General features: G+C 38.1%; 1 protein-coding gene across 1 annotated transcript; it reads left to right on the plus strand.

Moving 5' to 3' along the window:
• Positions 1-2,335: 2,335 nt before the first annotated feature.
• TM4SF4 (transmembrane 4 L six family member 4) lies at positions 2,336-20,393 on the plus strand. Its single transcript, XM_007502051.3, has 5 exons — positions 2,336-3,180; positions 5,568-5,651; positions 9,045-9,181; positions 16,950-17,139; positions 19,113-20,393. The coding sequence occupies exons 1-4, from the start codon at positions 3,007-3,009 to the stop codon at positions 17,134-17,136; spliced, it is 582 nt and encodes a 193-aa protein (XP_007502113.1). The 5' UTR covers positions 2,336-3,006; the 3' UTR covers positions 17,137-17,139; positions 19,113-20,393.
• Positions 20,394-21,597: the final 1,204 nt, after the last annotated feature.

The following is a 21,597-nucleotide window of genomic DNA, read 5'->3' on the forward strand; positions in this document are numbered from 1 at the left end:
CTTTTAAACTACATAGTAATAAGGAAGGATTGCTTCCCTATTCCTCCCAGTTCCTCTAGCATTTTAAGAGTACACTGGGGTAATTCATCACATCATTTCCCATTTAGTTCTGTTGATTTTTATGATCTCCAGAAGCACATCAGTCTTCAAGATGAAATCAGCTATAAAACTCACACTTCCTCAGGATCCCCTGTTCTTGGGACTCTTTTCCTTGCTTTGGTTGGAGAGGGTTGGACACCTGGAAACTCCTCCTGGATTCCCCACCATTTAAGGAGGATGCTCAGGGAATTCACATTATCATTCCTCATTTGACTGTCGCTGACCTGGACTTCCTGATCTCCAGAATACATCATCCTTCAAGATTCAGTCAACTCTGTAGCTCATGCCTCCTCACGCCTTTTCCCTCTCTAAGGCAAGACTTCATTGTGCCCCCACACTGGAATCTCTAATCCCCTTCTTTTTTTAAATCTTAGTTTCTGTCTTAGTACAATTCTTCAAAGAGTAGCAAAAGCTAGTCAATTAGAATTAGTGACTTGCCCAGGGTCACATAGCTAGGGAATGTCTTAGGTCAGATTTGAACCCAGGATCTCCCATCTCCAGGCCTAATACTCTATCCACTGTGCTACCTACATGCCCTAGCCCCCCCCCCCCCTTTTTAAATTTATCTTCCTGCATTAGATGAGCTCCTTGAGGAAAGGGACTGTCTCATCTTTCTTTGCCTCTCCAGCACATAAACCAATGATTAGTATTTAATAAATGTTTATTGACTCTTACTCTGATTCTGACATGGTACTAAGGAAGGGAGTGCTTTTATCATTAGGACATTTTTTCCCTCACACCACACTTAAATTTGCCTTTTTGCAATCCTTGACTCTTCCAGATGACAACCTAAATATTTGAAGGCAGAAATCCACCTCCCCTTGTAATCACTTGCTACCTTTAGGGGCTTCTTTTCTCCAGGCTAACCTACCCCAATTTCCTCACACAATCTCCAGGTTATTTTCATCAGAACACTTTCCAGCTTCTAGGTCCTTCCTAAAATATAGCAACCAGCACTGAATACAAAAATGGGGGTCATCTACTTCCTGGAAACGATCTCATTCTTAATGAAACCTTTTCAGATTAGGTTTCCTAGCTGCCTTCTTACACTATGGATTAATAAGTAGCTTGTAGGCCATTAAACTCTCCTGGCTGTCACCATGGTACCTACATGTTTTCCCCAAGAATCTTAGGCTAAGGGAAAGAAAGAATGAGCATTTAAGAATAGGAGAAAAAAAATTTCATCATCATCCCATAATATGAAATGTCATACAGCCCTTTCAAAAATCAATATTTCATTTTTATTTTTTAATATTAGTTTTAACCAAGTGTTGACCTCTACCCTATTGGACACCACTTTTGTCCTTATGCCAGCAAGAATCAAAACTAAGGTGAGTTAGTAGAGGCTTTGTCACAGGTCACTGAAATTTAGAAGGTACAGAAATGTTTATATAAGCATCCTTTTAGCAGCCTGGAAGCCATAACATTACTTTTTTCTCTTTTCCCTTCAACTGAATGTCATTATTTATTATACTTTTAAAAAACATTTCTTATTCTCTTCTGGAGGAAATATGTTAATGTAGCTATAAATTATTATAAATATATCCTTTTAATTTAAAAAAGTATTTTTGTTTTTACAGCCTTTCTTTTCTATTTGATCATCCCTTCTCACACTCAAAGGGCCATGTCTTAAGACAAAGAAGAAAAGAAGAAAAAGAAACCCATAAATCAAGTGTGACAGTCTATGTGGAATTCCATCTCCATTGCCCTGACTTCTATAAATAAGGGATTCTCATCTCTTCTTCTGGGCTAAACTTCAATATTATCATTTCATAGCATTCAGCTCACCTTATTTTGTTCTTTCCATTAACATTTTCACCCTATATGATTATTTTTTTCTGTTTTTAGAACACACTTGCCTTTCTCTTAAACAGTTCTTGTCTTCTCATACTTTTCTGAATTCTTCACATACATTGTTATTTCTTAAATCACAGTGACATTGCATTTCATTTATGTGCTATAATTATTTAGGCATCCCTCAATCAATGGGCATCTATATTGTTTCTAGTTTGTTCCTGCCCCAAACATTGCTGCCATTAATATTTTGGTTTATGTGGGACTTTTCTTTTCATCTTTGAGATATATGGCTCACAATGGAGTTTCCAGTCAATGGTCATAAGTATTTTAGTCATTTTAGCATAATTCTAAATCATTAAAAATATATAATTTTAATAGTAATTTTCTACATTTCTCAATCTACCTTTTCTTTATTTCTCTTCCCTTCCTCCCTCCCCAAAATGTCAAGTAATATGATACAGTTTGTACATATGTTGTGGTATAATAAATATTTCCATCTTTATCATGTTGTGAGAGAAGACATTTTACACTAGAGAAAAATTCATGGAGGCAATAAAGTGAAGAATGGTGTGCTTCAGTCTGCATTCAGACTCCCATCAATTCCTTCTATGGCAGTGGATAGCCTTTTTTGTCACGAGTCTCTTGGAGGTCCTGGATCCTTGCTTTGTTGGTAATAGGTAATTCATTCATAGCTGATCATCATACATTATTGCTGTTACTGTGTACAATGCCATATCATTTTCTAGAATGATTCAACCAATTTGCAGCTCTACCAATAGTATATTTGTGTGCCTGCCTTTCTTTTCTCCTGGTGGAATATTAACAAATTTAATCAGTCTCCATGGTGAAGTGATTGCTCTATAAATAGTTATAATTTATGGAGGTGCCATGAAGACAAAGCCTAGCAGGATCAGGAGAGCAGGTGAGTGCCTTGGAGAGTTCTGCCTCCATTTGAGAAATGGAAATATCCCTCTTGGATGGCATTTGGGGAAAAAAGTTGGGAATTCTGGCCTAGGACGACCTCTGAAGAGACACTGCCGGGAGTGGGTATAGTGTTAGTGACTGATCACTTCCACATTAGATTCATTTGTCTATCTTTTCATCAGGAGGATGTATCATGTGAACTATGCATGGTGCCTGGGGGGTTCTCTCATCCCTCTAGCTGTGTTGGGCACTCTGACAAATATTCTACTCTTTTTTCCTGGAGCTGAGGTAATGGACAACAATGTAAACCTTACCGAAGAGGTCTGGTATTTTGGAGGAATTTTAGGATGTGGAGTCTTGGTGAGTAAAAAGCTCCCAAAAAATCAGCCTTCCCCCATATCCCCCTGCCTCCCCCTTCCCCCAATTCATTTCCCCTTTTCAGGGGACACTGGACTGGATTCTGCTCTCTGTGCTCTTATCTTTATTTGGTTGCTGTAAGGCTATGAATTGATTATGGGGATGTGTTCAGCTGCTAACAGACTAAAAGATTCATATCTCTTGATTGAAAATCTCTTCCCTAGAGATATATCCCAAAGGGGATAAGAGAGGTCCCATCTACACCAAAATATTCATAACAGTGTTTTGAACAGGAAAGAACTAGAAACAATGGAGATACCCATTGATTAAACAAATGAAGCACATAAATTGGATGAATGTTATTGTGACAACAATAATTCTACTAGGCCAGGGTAATTTAGTGTAACTATATACTCTTTGAAAAAATCAATATGGGGCAGCTAGATGTCTCAGTGGATAGAAAGTCAGGCCTGAAGATGGGGGTCCTGGGTTCAAATGTGGCCTCAGATCCTTCCTACCTGTGAGACCCTGGGTGAGTCACTTAACCCCAATTGCTTAGCCCTTGCTGTTCTTCTGCCTTAGAATGCATACTTAGTATCAATTCTAAGACAGTAGGTAAGGGTTTGGTTTTTTTTAAGCAATTAATACGGATAACTTTTCCTTTAATTGTATCTGCCTCCCAAAACCTAATCATGGGCAACATTGTTATTTTACCATAACATTCTCTCTTTGTGATAAACAATTATTATTTCCAATAGATAATTATATAGATAGTTTGGTTGTTAGAAAGATAAAGCACTCATTATGGGTATTTACATACAGGATAATCCTTGCCCTCAAGTAGATTACATTCTAATCTATAGGAAAACCTGCTAGAAGAAAGTAGAGCTGGAAAGGGAATTAGGGAAGCTGGTAGCATGGATGGGGCTGGTTACCGGAAGGGAGGTGGAAGTCTGCTTGTTCCAGGCAAGATCACTCACCAGCCAAGTAGTTCCCATAAGAAAGTTTAACTTTTTAGTGGGAGAGGAGATGGGGAGGATGGCTTGAGTGGAGGTGCATGGTTTATTGTCAGACCTACTGTTGCTTTCAAAAACCCAAACAGTCACTTGTTCTCATATTATGTGTATTACTTATGAATAAGTTGTTAACAGTTAACTGTTAACAGTAATTCCCATATCCAGAGTTGTAACTAGGAAGAAAAATGGGACTTTGTCTCGGGGCGCTGAATTTAGAGGGTGCTGAAAGCTTTTGGAAGACTTCCAGTAGCAAAGAAGAACAGGGCTTGGAATCTAGCTAGCAAGGAAAATTAGTTGAAATGGGAAACTACTAGATGTTTTGCTCACTCTCTCCTACTTCTGTGGCAGATTCACTAATAGGACCCTGTATTAACTTGCTCACAGCATTGAGGTAGCTAATGGCTCAGTGGATAGAACTCTGAGCCTGGAGTCAGCAAGATTTGAATTCAAATCCAGCCTCAGACATTTACTAGGTGTGTTTCTCTGGGCAAGTGACTTATCTTCTGTGTACTTCAGATTCCTCAGTGGTAAAAAGGGGATGTTAACGAGAGCTCCCACTTACCAGGGTTGTTGTGAGGATCAAATGAGATAATAATTCTAAAGATAAAAATTCTAAATTTCTACAATGCCTTGCACACAGTAGGTGCTATATAAGTGTTAGCTATTCTTATTAACGTCAGTAACTTTAAAAAGAAAGTGAGATTTCCAGACCAGTTTGCTTCTATGTCAAATAGAGTAAATTTTGTAGTCTCATCCTCTTTGGACCTACTCAAAAGGAGATTCAAGTTCAAATTCTGACCTCTTTCAGTTCTATGTTTAGCCATGTCCCATTATAGATTTGTGATCTCTTTATTGGATAGCACTTCTCCCTACCTAGTATTTCATTTTCTGCTTCATGCTTTTCATATAGTCTATTCATCTTTGCCCTAGGTCTGTTGATCCCTATTAGCTTAATCAAATTTTGCATTTTTTAGCATGACTTTGAAAAGTCATATTCCTTTTTTTTTTTAAACCCTTACCTTCCATCTTGGAATCAATATTCTGTATTGGTTCCAAGGCAGAAGAGTGGTAAGGGTTAGGCAATGGGGGTTAAGTGACTTGCCCAGGGTCACACAGCTGGAACGTGTTTGAGGCCAGATTTGAACCTAGCACCCTGAGCTACCCAGCTGCCCCCAACAATATTCCTTTTTAGCTGCACTGATAGTATGAATCAATTATGAGCACCCATTATTTTGTAAAAGGCATTCTCACAGCTTTTGGAATCCCATAACTATGCTCAGTCCTTAAGCTCCATTGTGGGATAGGACTCTTAATGTGGGTGGCACTAGAGACCCTCAAACTCTCTCACTGTGGGTATCTCCTTGTTGTTGGCAGATGATTTTTCCCGCTGTCTCATTGCTGAATCTGAAGAATACTGCTGGTTGTGGTGGCCAGGAGGATTGTGGGAAAAAGTTCACTGTAAGTTAATGAAGGATAAACAGAGCCAGAAGAATGCTCTGGTCATAGCACATCGGTGATCACCCAGACCCTGCTGCCCTTGGAAAAACTTCCATTCTGTTGGAAATGGATGTGGTTTAGGGAGGCAGTAGAAACAAGAAGGGCAGTTTCACAGCTAATGGTAAAACAAAACCTAATAATAATGGATAATCATATTGCATTTTAAAGTTTTCAAAGGACTTTTATATCCCTTGAGACTCTCAACAAACTTGAGAGGAGGGTACTAGAGGTATTATGATTCCCATTTTACAAATAAGAAAACTGGGTCTTGGAGAAGTTAAGTGAGGACCATGAGAACATACCTAACAAATATCAGAGAGAAAGGATTTGAACCCAGATCTTCCCAGTGTTTAGTCTCCAAGATATCCATTATTTCCACAAAGACTTTCAATCATTGTGTACAATCAGTCGTAATGTCCTTATCATCAGAACTAAACCTCAACTTCCTTCCCTTCTTTCCCATTTCCCTTTAGTACATTCATTATTTGATGTTCAATGAATTCTTAAGTATGGTCCATTCTACAAATGTTTAACTTACTTGACTAGAGTTATAGAGTCACTAAATGTCAGATCCTGGATTCTAATTCTGTTCTTTTGACTCCAAGTTCAATAAGTCCACATGTCCAAAAAGGTTTTGAATAAGGAATATTTAGATTGATATGCTCAGATTCACACACACACACACACACACACACACACACACACACACACACACACACCATCTCTGATATGGCCCTGGTGACAACAAGAAAGTCTGGGTAAATGATCAAAAGTGAAGCCACCCAGGACTATCTCAGAGAACCAGTAAAAAAAAGAGAGAGAGAGAGAGAGCAAGAGAACTCCATTATTAGTTCCAGATTGTATTGTGAGAATGTTTTTAGCATAAAATTACTTTTCAATTTTAGAAGTTCAACTTTGGAACCCAAAATTTAAACTTATATACCTGGTCAAGTATTGAGCTCTCACTCTACATATATAGTTCTAAAAATCTCTCTCTCTCTCTCTCTCTCTTTCTCTCTGTCTTTATTTTCTCTCTCATCTATCCATCAATCCATCTATTATTCTATTTATCTGTCTGTCTGTGGGTCTGTCTGTCTATTCCTGCATCCATGAATTTGTTAATCATCAGTCACTCTCTCTCTCTCTCTTTTTCTCTCAACTACATTTTCCCATATATTTTTCTCCCTTCCCAGGGAGGCATTTTTCATTAATGAAAACAAATAAGCAAACAAACACATAAAAAGATGCCTCCATTTAAAACCCTCCCCCCAAACCCAACAGTTAAGTAAAATTAACCAATGTATCAACAAAGATTGAAATTAAAATGGTGCATTCCACACCCATAGGTCCCCACTTTAAAAAAAAAAAAGAAAGGACGGTAGGAGGAGGTGCATTTCTTTGTCACATCTTTGGGGACAATTTTGATCCTTATAATTTCATAGCATGGAATTTTGATTATTTGGCTGTTTTCTGCATATTGTAGTTATATATAATTATATATTATACTTATATATATTATATATATATGTAATTTTACACTATGTACCAATATATGTATATGTAAGATATATAAGTTGTTCAGAGAAGACTTGTACCTCTGGTGTGAGAGCTGCCATGCCCTTTTTCCAAGGCTGCTGCTTTCCACCTATGATGTTCACTTGCCACCCAGTTTTCACCCATGGCTCCAAAAAGCCCAGTGGCCATACCCTAGCAAAACGATCTCATGAAACAAGTTAAACTAAGTTGAGAGTAACTGACTGGCCTCAAACTAGCCAGTGACTTAAGTGGGTGTCTACCATAAGCATGTGAACACTTACCCAATGGAAAAAATGGACGTGAACAATTTGTTCCACTGGGCCATAAAGGCAACGCAAACATGTGCTATGGAATAGAGCATGGTGATACACTGAGGATGCCAAAGTCATCCACTGCCTTCTGAGTCAATGCCAGGAATCTTGACTTTTGTTTTGCCACTGGACTTGAAAGAGAGACAAAGACAGAAAGACAGAGAGGTAGAGAGAAACAGAGAGAGAGAGAGAGAGAGAGAGTAATTGCTACAAGACAATTAGACAAGAAGAATCACTCTGGAAGAGAGAGAGAGAGAGAGGCTGATGACTGTGCAATTCTGCTTACCTTGACAGACAGAAATAATACCCTATGGTCAAAACAACAACAAAAATTTCTAAAAAATTGTGAAGATTATTCCACTCACCATTGGTACCTGGAATGTGCACACGCTTATGGACAACATGAAATCCAGGATGGCCGAACAGTTATTGTTTGGGGAAAACTCAGCAGGTCCCATCCAAAATAGTATCCTTTAGTGAAACAAGACTGGCAAATAAAGGCCAGGTGACCAAAATTGGAGCTGGATATGTTTTTCTGGAGTGATTACAATGAGGAAGAGCACCGTGAACATGATATAGATTTTGCAATCAAATCTAATCTAGTCAAGAAGAGGATAAGCTTCGAATTCTGCATGACTTTTAATGACAGTGTAGGCACACACTATCAGACACGGCAGGAAGCCCTTGGGAGGAATGAAGTCAGAAACAGCAATAGCTACAAGTTGCTTACAACTGAGGACTCTGCATCTCGTCATCTTCTCATCACCAACTTCGTGGATGCATCATCACAACAAACATTGGCATTCAATAGACTGTCATTGTGAGGAAGAGAGACAGAATGTGACAGTAATGAGGCGATGTGTGACTCAGAATGCTAGATTCATCACAGATTTATCGTCTCCAAGATAAATATTTTCATTCAACAAAAGCTGTGGCCCCAAGGCAAGACACTATCAGAAGATTTCATGTCAACAGACTAGAGTGGGAACAGTTTGCTACTGACTTGGAGGGAATGCTGAGCCAACACATGATTGGCAATAGGAGAAGAGAAAAGAAGTGGGCAGCTTTCAGAGTTTGGCGTACAGTACCATATTTACTCATCTAGGTCAGAATACTCACAAACATTAGGTTTGTTTGATGAAAATGATGGGAAATTCAGATGCTACCAAATGAAAAATGAGAACTCCACAGGGTTTCCCAGCAGGATAGTTTATCTGTCTTTAAGAAGTAAAATGCTACTGAAACTTAGAGAGATGCAGGGTTTTGTGGCAAGGAAGAAGGCAGATGAAATTGTTTTATTAGGAGAGTAACAGCCCAAAGGACTTCTATGATGCCCCGAAGGCTATTTATGGGCCAGTTCCTATGGTGCATGACAACTACCCTTGGAGAGTAATTTACCACCACTGTCAACAGTATCAGAGTGGTTACTTTGATTGTCTTTGATTTGGGGGAAATTATGTCATCTTTAAAGAGTGGAAAATAACTTCTTTTTTTTTCTCTTTTTCAGATGTTTAACTCTATAATAGTTTCTGGAATTGGCCTTGTAGGAGCCTTATATGCATTTATCATCTCAGTGGTTGCTATTAATAGAGGTCCCAAGTGTTTTGTGGGAAATGATACATGGGAATATCCCTTTCATGATGGGTAAGATCAAGTGCTACAGACATATAACTTTACTACCAAGCTGTTATTGATTATATTCTCTGAGATAAAATTTACTTCCCTATTAATATCTATTTTCTGTTGTTCTCTGCAATATTGGATCCAAGATGAAAGAAGGCTTTTCTCTGGAAAAAAATCAGGGAGTATAAAGTAGGAAGGCTAGAACCACGCATGACAGCTGTTAGGGAATCTTGGAGCTGGAGGACACTCTAGCAGTCCTGTTTTAAGGTGAAGCTTAAGAATTTTGTTTTGGGTTACAAGGCAAGGAAGCAGCAAATTTAAGATTCAAATATGGCTTTCCTGACTCTAGGGGATGTATTTCGCTATTATACTATATTGAAGGAGGTATGGGGAGGCAAGAGACAGACAGACAGACAGACAGACAGACAGACAGACAGACAGACAGAGACAGAGAGAGCGAGAGAGACGGGGAGAGACAGACAGAGAGAGAGCGAGATACAGACAGAGAGAGAGACAGAGAGAGTGAGACAGAGAGAGAGAGAGAGAGCAAGAGAGACAGAGAGAGACAGAGAGAAATACAGAGAGAAATACAGAGGCAGTGACAGAGACAAAGAGAGACAGTGAGAGACAGAGACAAAGACAGAGACAGTGAGAGACAGAGAGAAACAAAAAGAGAAAGATAATGACAGAAAGAGCTAGAGAGAGAGAGACAAAGACAGAGAGACAGAAAGAGAGTTAAAGAGAGATGGTGAGAGAGACAAAGACAGAGAGAGCAGAAACACAGAGTATTTGCTACAAGACAACTAGACAAGAAGAATCACTCTGAAGAATAAGGGTTTTTAATAAGAAATTTATATAAAAATAGAATTTTCAAGATTCCAGACTTAGTATCTTTTGGGTAGATATTAAAGAAATGAAGCTAAATGAAAAGATCAGCCTGAGGCTTGGGGAAATGAAAATATGAGTACTTTTGTTATGGCTAGAAGGGCGAGAGAAAAGATTTATTCATCCCTACCTCCCTTTAAGTAATGCTATCTGATCAGTTCATTTCAATCATAGACCTTAGACGAAATATAAAAATTTCTTAAACCAAAACGATGATTTATGTGCAATAATTCTGTCTGGATAGCCCAGGGACATTTGGGGATGCCTTGGGGTCATTTGTAAAATATGGGTCAAATTGAGAAGAGATTCATTCAGTAGGTCAGGCACATAGGACATTTCTACCTACTCCTAGAGAGCAAAGGTAGGATTAAGCTGTGACATATCTGCCTGGTTCATCAGTCTACCAGCCTCTGAGAACAATAGACCCAGTTTGAGGGAAATCCAAAGAAAAGACTAGTTCTTTCCCCAACTTCCTCTCCGTTTGCCCATTTATTCATAGATGCTAGAATATAATCTGCAATTTTCTTCCCTAAATATCTCCAGTAAATTGAATTTTGCTTCAACTAAAAAGAAGCCAGAGATGAACTAGAAAGAGACAGACATAAATGGAAAGTTAGGTAGAGAATCCAAACTCTGCCTAAATGTTAAGCGTGTTCCTGACTGGGTATCTGCTGCAACTGTGACTGATTTCCTAACGTTTTTTTCTAAAATCAACTCCCTCAATCTGATGAGGGAAACATGCGAGACTTAGGGGGCATTGTACTGTTCCCAGGCTAAAAATGAGCAAATTATTGTAACTAGGTAACACAGCTAAAGTCCCATTGTCCTTAACATCAATACAAGCATCCAATCTTAGCTTCACAGAAGTCTATATAGTGTCAAATCTTTTAGAGACAAGGACATTTTCTTTTTACTTGTCTTAGACTTGTCTCATGAGCAAACCCCAAAGGGCCAATAATCATGCAATCTTATGATGGTGAAAGATTAGTGAAAATGATATTGAAAACATGTTAGTTTGAAAGATTAAACATTAGCCACATCAACATGGCAGATTGATGCTGAGAATATTCAGCGTAGGATTAAGAATGATTCAAGATATGGGCAGATAAGTGGCTAGAGAGCCAGACTTGGAGACGAGGGGTCCTGGGTTCAAATTTGACCTCAGGTACTTCCTAGCTGTGTGACCCTGGTCAAATCACTAAACTCCTTTGCCTAGCCCTTACCTCTCTTTTGTCTTGGAACCATTACCTAATATTGATTCTAAGACAGAAACTAAGGGTTTATTTTTAATTGATTCAAGAGAAACAAAAATCCGATTTATTATTTTATGATTAGAAACAAACAAATATAAAGAATAATAATTTCTCCTTCCTAAAGGGCACAATGGCCTCTGACCAAGTTGTCTGAGAAGGATATTCACTTAAGATCTAAAAGATGCTTGTGAGCAGGAACTTTAGAAATTGAGTCATCTCCAGGAAATCTTATTATATCTTGACTGTATCTTAATCTATTAGTGAACCTTTTTCATGGTACAATGGCTGGTACACTCTATTTGCAGTCACAGAACTTGGGTTTAAATCCCAAGTCTTCCACTAACTACCTGCTTGACCTTGGACGAATCACTTAACCTTCTTGGGTCTCAGTTGGCTCATCTGTAAAATATGAGGTTTCAACTAGATGTCCTCTGAGGTCCCTTCCACCTACAGATCTGCAATCCCATGTCTTGGCTTTGACTCCTATGAGTTGTAGGACTTGTACTAAGTCACATTAATTTTCTGTATCTCAGTTTCCCAATCTATACAATGGGGATAATAGCATTGACTATAATTTCTTCACAGTTTTGCTGCAAGAAAACCACTTTGTAAACCATAACCTGCCATAGAAACAAACAAAGCCAGAAAATAGTGGTTCAAAATGGAGCCAAAAGTCATTGGTTCAAATCCAAAAAAGATTGACTAAGTGTCTTAATTTTTCTCACCTTAGTGCCCTCTTATATTAAGCAAGAGGCTTAGAATGGATGGATCAAGTTATTTTCCAACTCTAAATCTGATGATTCTATTCTATTATAATAACAACAACTGATATTTAAATAGTACATAAAGGTTGGCAAACTGCTTTACCAAAATGATTTTATTTGGTTCACACAATAGCCAAGAGAGGTGAGTACTACAGATATCATTATCTCTAATTTATGTCTGAGGAAATTAAGGCTCAGGCAAAGTAAGTTGCCTGCCTTTTATGCACTGAGAAAGAAGTAGGATTTGAACCCAGAAATCTCTGGACTCCAGATAATTTGCCCTTTCTGTCACACGTCACTGAGCTCATATTTAACCCATTTCTCAGGTAGGGTAGAGTTTCCATTCACTCTTCCTAGTAGGCAACTCCTATTCCATACTATCCTTACATCCCAGGAGAAATTCAGTAATATTGTTTGGTGATGACTCTAGCACAGTATTTACCATTGATGGCTTTGTCCAATTTTCTGTTTCCTAGTCCTCCTCCTCCACCACCTTGTTATTAATGAGCAAACCATATAATGTCAGAGGGAAAAAAAGCAAGCACATACTTCATGACTTGGTGGAGGGAGGGACATGGGGTTGGAGTATTCCCCAGGGGAATTGTTAATGGCTAATGCCCCAATTCTTGATTATCTTCATGTATTTTTTTAAACCCTTTCATATGTTATTTTAATTTAATATGAAATAGTCACTTTAAACTGTGTAGAAATCTCTCTTGAACCTGTTCTAATATGCTTTGGAACAGGAAAGGATTCTAAGAAAAGGGGTGAGTTTTAATAAAAATCCTTATTTTCTGTCTTAGTAACAACTTTAAGACAGAAGGTCAAGGACTGGGCAAATGGGGTTAAGTCACTTGCCCAGGATCACACAGCTAAGGAGTGGCTGAGGTCAGGGGACAGTTAATTGTGCTCTAGCTCTACCCTGTTCCATGGCAGCTATTTGAAGGATGAAATGAGATGCTCATTTACATGTTCTCACTCAACAGGAAGAAATTGGCATCAAGAAAAAACGCTCAGATGATCTTTCTGCAGCAACATGCCATATGTGCCCTGCAATGGGAAATTGTTTGGGTCTTATAGGATTTTCCAACTGGAATCTTAGTTTCAGAGCCAAGTCACTTAACCCTAATTGTCTCAGTTTTCTCCTTTGTAAAATAAGCTGGAAAAGGAAATGTCTTTCTTAGTCAAGAAAACCCCAAATAGGGTCAGAATAAAACAACTGAATGTTAACAAATATAGTGGTTTAAGGTGCTTACAAATTATAGCCATTTTTATCCTTACAACAATCCTACAGCTTCAGTCTATACCTCACTAAAAGGTGCAGAATGGACTGGATGATTTCTGAGGTCTGTCCCAATTCTAAATCTCTGATCCTTTTAGAGGGATCAGCATGTCCCAGAATCTAAGAAGGGGGGGGTCCAGCATCCCCAAAGTTGGAAATCAGGTTGTTTGATCAACAGGTTGGTTATTCTATTGATAATTCTTCCAAGGGGCAACAGGAGGGACCTAAAATTATTGCCAAAGGGAACAAAGTTTGGCCATGAGAAATGGATATAAAAGTATAGGCTATATTTTCCCCTAGCATTGATCATTAAAAGCAAGGGATATAGAAGAGAAAAATTGATTTGGAAAGTGAAAAACTAACTGAGGTAGTCTTTGAGAATGGGATGTAGATTTCAGAATAAGAGCACAAATTATATGGTTGACAGATGCCTGGCCAGAGATGGAGTGTATACTCTCTTGGAAACTAGATAAGAATGCCATTATATTATAGAAGAGGTTGAATGGTGGGACTCCTGTTTTAAAGTCAATAGATCAGGAGGTCTGTGCTTGTCTCTTTTTGTATAAAAAAACAGTTTCTGATAAACAGAAAACTGAACAGGAAGAGATAATGGATATTTGCAAAAAGTGGATGTTTGCTCTTTTTTGACCCTTGAAGGAAGAACCAGGAATAATTAACATGTTGCAAAGGGAACCATTGAGGCATGATATTAGAAAAAATCTTCCAAAGGATTAGTTTTCCTAGCTCTGCAATCGGCTTTCCCCTGCAGGATGTTTGTTAATTATATTATAGTGGAAATTCCCTCTGGATATGTATTGGACTATATGGACCTTTGGGGAGCTTCTACCTTTCACATTTTGTAATTGGAGGCAGCATAATCTAATAGAGGGACTGCTGCCCTTGAAGTTAGGAAAACCTGAGTTCAAGTCCCATCTCTGTTGAGAATTATAGTAATGAGATCTTGGGCAAATTACTCATCCTCTGAGCCTCAGGCAACTCTCTAAGACTTTCAGTTGCAAATGGGCTTCAATCTGCATCTGTGTTGGAAGTTCCCACAGTGATAAAATCACAAATCAATGAACTATTCATGAGTAAAAATTCATGTTTAACACTTGACATTCCCATGAAACAAAAGATTTTCCTGCTATCCCAAAGCTGCCCTGTAATAAATACTGTCCTCCCTGTTTTATCAAGTGGACCACAGGGTGGCAATGTTGCTCCATTTCTCTACTGAGTCATAGACCATTACAAGGAACAGAAAGGAGGACCAATTTAAAATAAAACATTAAAAAAACCCAACTCCTTGGGTTTTTATATATATATATAGTCTTCCAGAAAAAAATCTACATACATTTTCTATATACAGTCTTCCAGAAAAAAAAATCTCCAGAAGCTCAGATATATAAATTTTATCACTGTCTTATTAAATTGTTATCAAAGAGTAATGGAGATTCTTTGCCTTCTCCACCATTCACCTGATGGATGATCTTGGCCAAGTTACTGGGCGCAGGGGCAGAGGGAGGTGACCAGATTAGATGGAAGAACTCTAAGGCTCTGTTGGTTCTAACCTTTGCCTCTCTTACTCTATGATGTATTAGCAGAAATAGAATATTAGGAAAATATAATGATAATCATAGCTGGCATTTATATGGCAATTTAAGATTTGCAAAGAGGTTTATATAGTGACTAGATGGTGTGTCAGCTAGTGTCTGAGGTCAGATTTAAACTCAAAGAGTGCCAGGCCTGGGATCAGGAAAATTACTCTCTTTGAGTTTAAATCTGACCTCAGACACTAGCTGGATGACCCTAGGCAAGTCACTTAACATGGTTGCCTCAGTTTCCTCATCTATAAAATGAGATGAAGAAGGAAATGGCAGACCATTCCAGTATCTTTGCCAAGAAAATGCCAAATGGGGTTGTGAAGAGTCAGACATGATTAAATGACTGAAAGCAGCAATAACAACTCAGGCCATGAGTCTGACATCTTTGGTGTAGTGGATAGAGTGTTATATTTGGAATCAGGAAGTCTTGAATTGAGATTCTGCTTCTGACACTTAGTAGCTATATGACCATAAGAAAATATCTGTTTCTCAATTCCCCAACAGTAAAAGGTTAGGGTTGGACTTGATGAACTTTAAGGTCCTGGGGGGCCTTAGATCGGTAATTCTATGAATATATTCTAAATATTTCTGTGTTTATGAACCTGAGTTACTTGGTTTTTGGGGCCTCAATTTCCTTTTCTGTAATGAGTTCATATTCAGGTTCTGTCCCTAGAAAAGGTATTATACCACTTTGGGTCTTAATTTTTACTTTGGTAAAAAGTAGAGGGGTTGGAATGGATGACATTTGAAGACTGTTTCCATTCTAAGTCTGTGATCCTACCTTGGTCAACATATCTTAAAATCAAACAAGAGAATGCCCAGAACTTCCCAAATTGGAAGTCAGTGACTGACTGACCATTCTTATTGCTATTCCTTCCCCAGGGCCAGAGGGCCTTTTGTACTCTCCCATGTTGTGATCTTGGACTGATTTGTTTACTGGACTAAATAAGGAGAAACATTGTCTTAATTCTATAGCTGAATCCATACATAGGTCCTAAATGAGAGAAAAGAGTTGCTGGTAAGAACTAGGGAACTGGTGGTTGGTTGGTGCTTTGTGTCATGACATCATTAATTTCATTCTGAGTCAATTCAATTAGCATTTTTAAAGTACCAACCACATACAAGGCACTTGGTAAAGAATTGGAGATAAAAAGAGAAAAGCTAAACAGGTCCTATTCTCAAGTTCATTTGACAGATGAGGAAACTGAGGCAAAGAGGGTTAAGTGACTTTCTTCCCCCCAGGGTCACACAGGAGTAAGTGTCTGAGGCCAGATTTAAACTCAGGAAGATTCAACTCAGGCCTGGCACTTTATTTACTATATCACCTACCTGTCCTCTACTAGAGGCAAAAGCTACTTTACTTATTGAGAGTCCCTCTGAAGAAACATGACTTTATAACCAGTGATCAGACACTTCACCTCAAAATTCTAGATAAGAGGACTAAGATAATGATCTTTTAGAAACATTTTTTTCAAATGTTTTTTGATTTGGCAATCTCTGAATTCTCAAAAAGAAAAGACCTCAAATCTACTCTAGTCAGGGCTAGGCACAGTAGAAGGCTCAGAGTGGAGACTTGATGACTGTAGATTAATAATAATTGGAATTTCTCTAACACTTTAAAGTTTGCAATGTGCTTTATACCATCATATCTTTTGATCCTCATCACACTCTTGCACACATTAATCAAAAACAATTGGCAGGGGCATCTGGGTAGCTCAGTAGATCGAGAGCCAGGTTTGGAAACAGGAGGTCATGGGTTCAAATCTGACCTCAGTCACTTCCTAGCTGAGTGACCCTAGGCAAGTCATTTAGCCCCCCATTGCCTAGCCCATACCACTCTTCTGCCTTGGAACCAATACTCAGTATTGATTCCAAGATGGAAGGTAAGGGTTAAAAAAAATTGGCAAGACAGCTTTGAGATCTACATAGAACTAAATCAGGATTGTTGCCTATGATAATACATATTTTTTGGATGAATGAATGAATATCTCCTCTGCTACACAGGAACTATCTCAAAGATAGGGATTTGTGGAGTAACTGCAAAGAGCCTATTCATATTGTGCCCTGGAACTTGACCCTCTTCTCTATCCAGCTCATAATAAGCAGCTTTCAGATGTTACTCTGTGGCATACAGCTGGTCAAAAGCATCTTGGAAATCATCTGTGAAGAGTGCCAATGCCCCGAAACCTAAGGGGTAGGTTAATTGTTGTTGGAGCTGTATTATATCACAATCTTCTGAGTCATGTCAGAAAGAGAGGGCTGTTTGATCAAGAGACTCATATAGACTTGACCTCCTCTACAAGCCAACAGGGAACCAGACTGGACCAAGGAAGCCGATCAGCCTGACCAGCCAGAGCTCATCATAGTCATGGCCATAAGTCATTGGATGAATTCTAGAAGCACTACTTTTGCTCTTTGTCCTTCAATAAGACCATCTGTGGTGAGCTAGATGGACCAAATGGTTTCATTTTCCATCCAGTTCCCTGTGGTCATATAGAGAAAAAATAGGTGAATGCCCACACAGGGCATGCAGTTTCCAAAGACACAATACATCATTGTTGGGTCCTAATCATATTGTTTCATTAGTTTCCTAAAAAGATTCAGAGATAATTGAATTTACAAGGATCTTTTATGGTTATTCCCTCATGGAGAACATCAATCCAAAACCAATATGTGATGTCTGCATTTAATGCTAGAGAACTGGATATCAATGTGAAGGAAATGACCCACGGGAGGCTTAGTGGGATCATGGTGTATTAGATAGAAGTTTGGATGTGGTATCAGGAAGACCTGAGTTCAAATCTGGTCTCAGAGTCTTTCCAACTGTGTTAACCTAGGCAAGTCATTTAAGGTCTCCAGGCCTGAATTTCCTTTTCTGTAAAAGGAAGAATTTAAGGACTTGATCTGAGATCCCTTCCAGATTTAAATCTACATTTAGATGAGAGATATAAATCTGTTATCTATAGACCTTTTTTCCAAAGAGACTTTGAGTATGGCAGACACTATGTCCATAAAGTAGAAACTCTTGAATAGGGAAATAGTTTGATCACTTACTTTATCCATTTATTGGCAAAATCAAGTCAGTAAATCACTGTTATTAAGAATTAACAAAAATAGCAAACTAAACATTGAATGATCAAAAAGTCTTGTGCATCAGATATATTGTATATTTACATCAGAGCTCTACTGTCCCTTCTGACTTTGATTTGGTTGTTTCAATGTGAAAGATAAAAACCTTTATTCCCTAAGAAATTACTTTTTTTTTAACAAAGAGAATAAGCAGTAAGTTTTCTGTCCTTAATGACTGACTTTGTTCAGAAGATCAAACACTTTAAACAGTTTTGAGATACCTACTCACTTGGTTTGCATGAGATGCAGAGTAGAAAATAAGAAATGTTCATTTTTTTTTCTTCCTTAGGTGAGATCTGGGTTAAGGCTGCAGCAATAGGAAAGTTTTCTCATCCACAGGGATGATCAGAAATATATGAGATAACATTTTCCAAAAATCTGAGGGCTCTGGGTTAATGTATGGTCTTATTTATATGGTGCCACCAAGCTACTACTTGTAATAAATTTAATTTAAAAAAACTACCATGATGGTGAAGTAATATGGCCATTCTACCATTTCATTGACTAATAAGAGACTGCTTGGTATACTAGGAAAAGGACTTGCCATTGGGGTAGAGAGAGACCCAGATTGAAGAGCTGTCTTTTAATATACACATGACCAGAAGTAAGTTGCTCTAGTCCTTAATGCCCCAGGCAACTCTTTTAAATAATAATGTTATAGAGGAATCATTGGCTAATTCTGATGGAGGGAGTTTCCATAATGGGATTCTTCCTTTCTCTATCTGATGAAGTCACAGGCACTACAACAAGGGCAACAACAAAGACTAGATCAGAATGGCCATTCATCAATTACCTAGTTTTTTGAAGCTCAGTCATTTGAGGTCAAGAAAAAGAATGGGAATAGATTCAAAAGGGACATGGGGATATGGTGTGTGGACAAAAAACTGGCATCTTGGCTTTAGCAGAAATAAGTTACAGGAAGAGGAGTAGAAGGAAAATCTGGTGATTATGTGGCTGATCATGTGTCGAGGATGGAGGGATAAAAATTAAAAAAGACTGATTAAGTGGGATGATGTGTCATCCTTTTTTCTCTTTTAGGGAAAAAGGACTGCTTAAAGCTGTGATGAACCTTGGATAAAGAGCCATTATTTTTGGAAGATGCCTCATCCCTGACACAATGCCCATGATGGTCTTAGGACAAGGTAGCCTTAATGTGATCAAGCCCCAGCTCATTAAAATTCTACATTAGAACTTAGTCTAAAAGCAAAATAAAGAAAACTATCAAGTTGTTCAAGAGTAATGCACATGGACATTTTATGCTTTTAAAATAGCAACTTGATAATGGAAATAAACCTTTTTTAGACTTTGTCCCTTTTTTGAGATCTGGGGCATGACCCAAGCTCACTTCCCCAAATCTGTTGTATGACTATGAAATTAGATACTTAATGGTACCCAGATGGCTCCCCTAGTGCTGGGAGCCATCAGGCCACGATGCCTTGACAAAGTCATTTGTGGTAGCTACAGAGGCCACAGAGTGGTCCTTGGCAAGATGTGATTGCCCACTCTGTCCCCTTTGCATAACCTCTCTCGTTAACATCCCTTACCTAAGGAATTGATATGATTACTATTTCCCCTAATCTCAGAAGGAATAATGCAAGAGCAAAATACCTATACTCTAATTCTCTAAAACATCACCAAAAGATTAGACTCTCAAACCCAATCCTAAAAGACTATCAGGGGTTAACTTTTACTTAGGTACATAATTCCTAGCAAAACCATAGCTACAAGCCAAGCCCAGAACTTTCCCACTCACAGAAATTTATTCTCATGAAACCAGCATACAAATTAATCATAAAGGCCCATACAAAATGTACAGGTACACCAAGCTTCATCATGCCTCAGTGACTTGATTCTTCCCCTTGAGAAACTCCCTAGTAAACCCTGAAAAATGATCAGTCTAATATTAAACCTGAATTGTGTTCCCAGTACCTCTCAACTTCAATGGTATGATTGTTGAAAATTGTCTTTAAGAATCTTTAAGATTGATTATTTCTTTTTATTAAAAGTAATAAGTAAATTTCCTTGATTGTTTGTAAGCTCAAAACGCCTCACAGGGTAATGAGAAAATTAAGCCCCCTGTGACAAAATCATTTATCTTGAGTGAAACCTTTATTCTGTCATCATAATACAAGAATATAAAATGTTAATTAAGTGATTTGTTAAAAGTTAATGTATCACTTTTTCAATTATCTCCATCGAGACATACATGTGTGTTAGGTAATGTATCTGTGTGCCAAGAAAATGGGTATAAAAATAAACATCAAGCCTGGGGATGGCGGAGCAGCTATCAGATGCAAAGCATGCCCATGGCCACAAATATACAGCTTTCTTCTGTTTGTTATTTTCTTGACTGATCGTTTGCCACCTGTTGGGAACCCCTAGAGTCACGAGTGAGGCTGGACCTTGCCCGTGGCACCCTAGTACATGTGTTACCATGCACAAGAATCTAAGGACCCTCTGGGGGTATCTCCACCATATGAAACCAACCAAATCAAAGTCAGAAGGGACAAGAGATCTCTAATCTAGTCATAGTCATCTCATCTGAAAAATGAGTTGAAGTGACTTGCCTAGGGGTTATACATTGTTAGTGGGAAAATTAGAATTCCAAATTCTAAAAATTAGAATTGCAAAAAAGGTCTCCTCATTGTCTTTCATAGTGATTTTTATACTGTTTCCTTGTGCCTTTCCTAGGAAATAAACAGAATTCTGATGGGGCAGCTTGGTGGTGCAGTGGTCATAGTGCTGGAAGTCAGGAAGACTCATCTTCATGAGTTCATATCCAGCCTGAGATACTTACTATAGCTATGTGATCTTAGGCAAGTCACTTAACTCTGTCTCATCTATAAAATAAACTGGAGAAGAAAATAGCAAACCACCACTCCATTATCTTTGTCAAGAAAACACCAGATTGAGTCATGAAGAGTCCCCTTAGAGTATGAGTCTAGTATTAGAATTTCTTAGTTAATTATATTTTGGTTACTTTATTTACCTTATTTTAAATTGCTTGCCAAAATGGTTATATGGATTGATAGTTCCACCAACAAGGCACTAGTTTGTCTATCTTCCCATAACCTGTCCAACATTGACTATTCTCATTTTTTGACATATTTGCCCATTTTCAGGGTGAGAGGTAAAAATTCAGGGTTGTTTTGATGTGTATTTCTTTTATTATTAGTGATTTGGAGCCTTCTTTTTATATGGTTGTTAATAATTTGAAATTCCTTTTTTGATAACTTTTGATATACACACATGTATCATTTCATAGAATCTTAGCAGAACAGAATAATATATTTACACACATTAATACATGTGTGTATTATATGTGTGCTCATATTTGTGCTCATATGATAATTGTTTATATGCTCAACCTTTATCTCTAGAGAAAATCTTAAACTTAGAGGAATTTGATACACATCTTTTCCCCATTTGACTCTTTCCCTTCCTATCATATCTCCTATTAACTTTCATATGGAATTGGTTCTGCATCCTCTTACCAATTCTGGTTCTCTTACCAATGCCCCCC

Source organism: Monodelphis domestica, chromosome 8, assembly GCF_027887165.1.
Source record: "Monodelphis domestica isolate mMonDom1 chromosome 8, mMonDom1.pri, whole genome shotgun sequence".
NCBI classification, from domain to species: Eukaryota; Metazoa; Chordata; class Mammalia; order Didelphimorphia; family Didelphidae; genus Monodelphis; species Monodelphis domestica.

Bases quoted from the DNA above. Each gene is read 5' to 3' on its own strand.
- TM4SF4 (XM_007502051.3), top strand. From the start codon at position 3,007: ATGTATCATGTGAACTATGCATGGTGCCTGGGGGGTTCTCTCATCCCT. The intron at 3,181-5,567 runs GTGAGTAAAAAG...TGTTGTTGGCAG, and splicing joins TTTTAGGATGTGGAGTCTTG to ATGATTTTTCCCGCTGTCTC. The intron at 5,652-9,044 runs GTAAGTTAATGA...TCTCTTTTTCAG, and splicing joins ATTGTGGGAAAAAGTTCACT to ATGTTTAACTCTATAATAGT.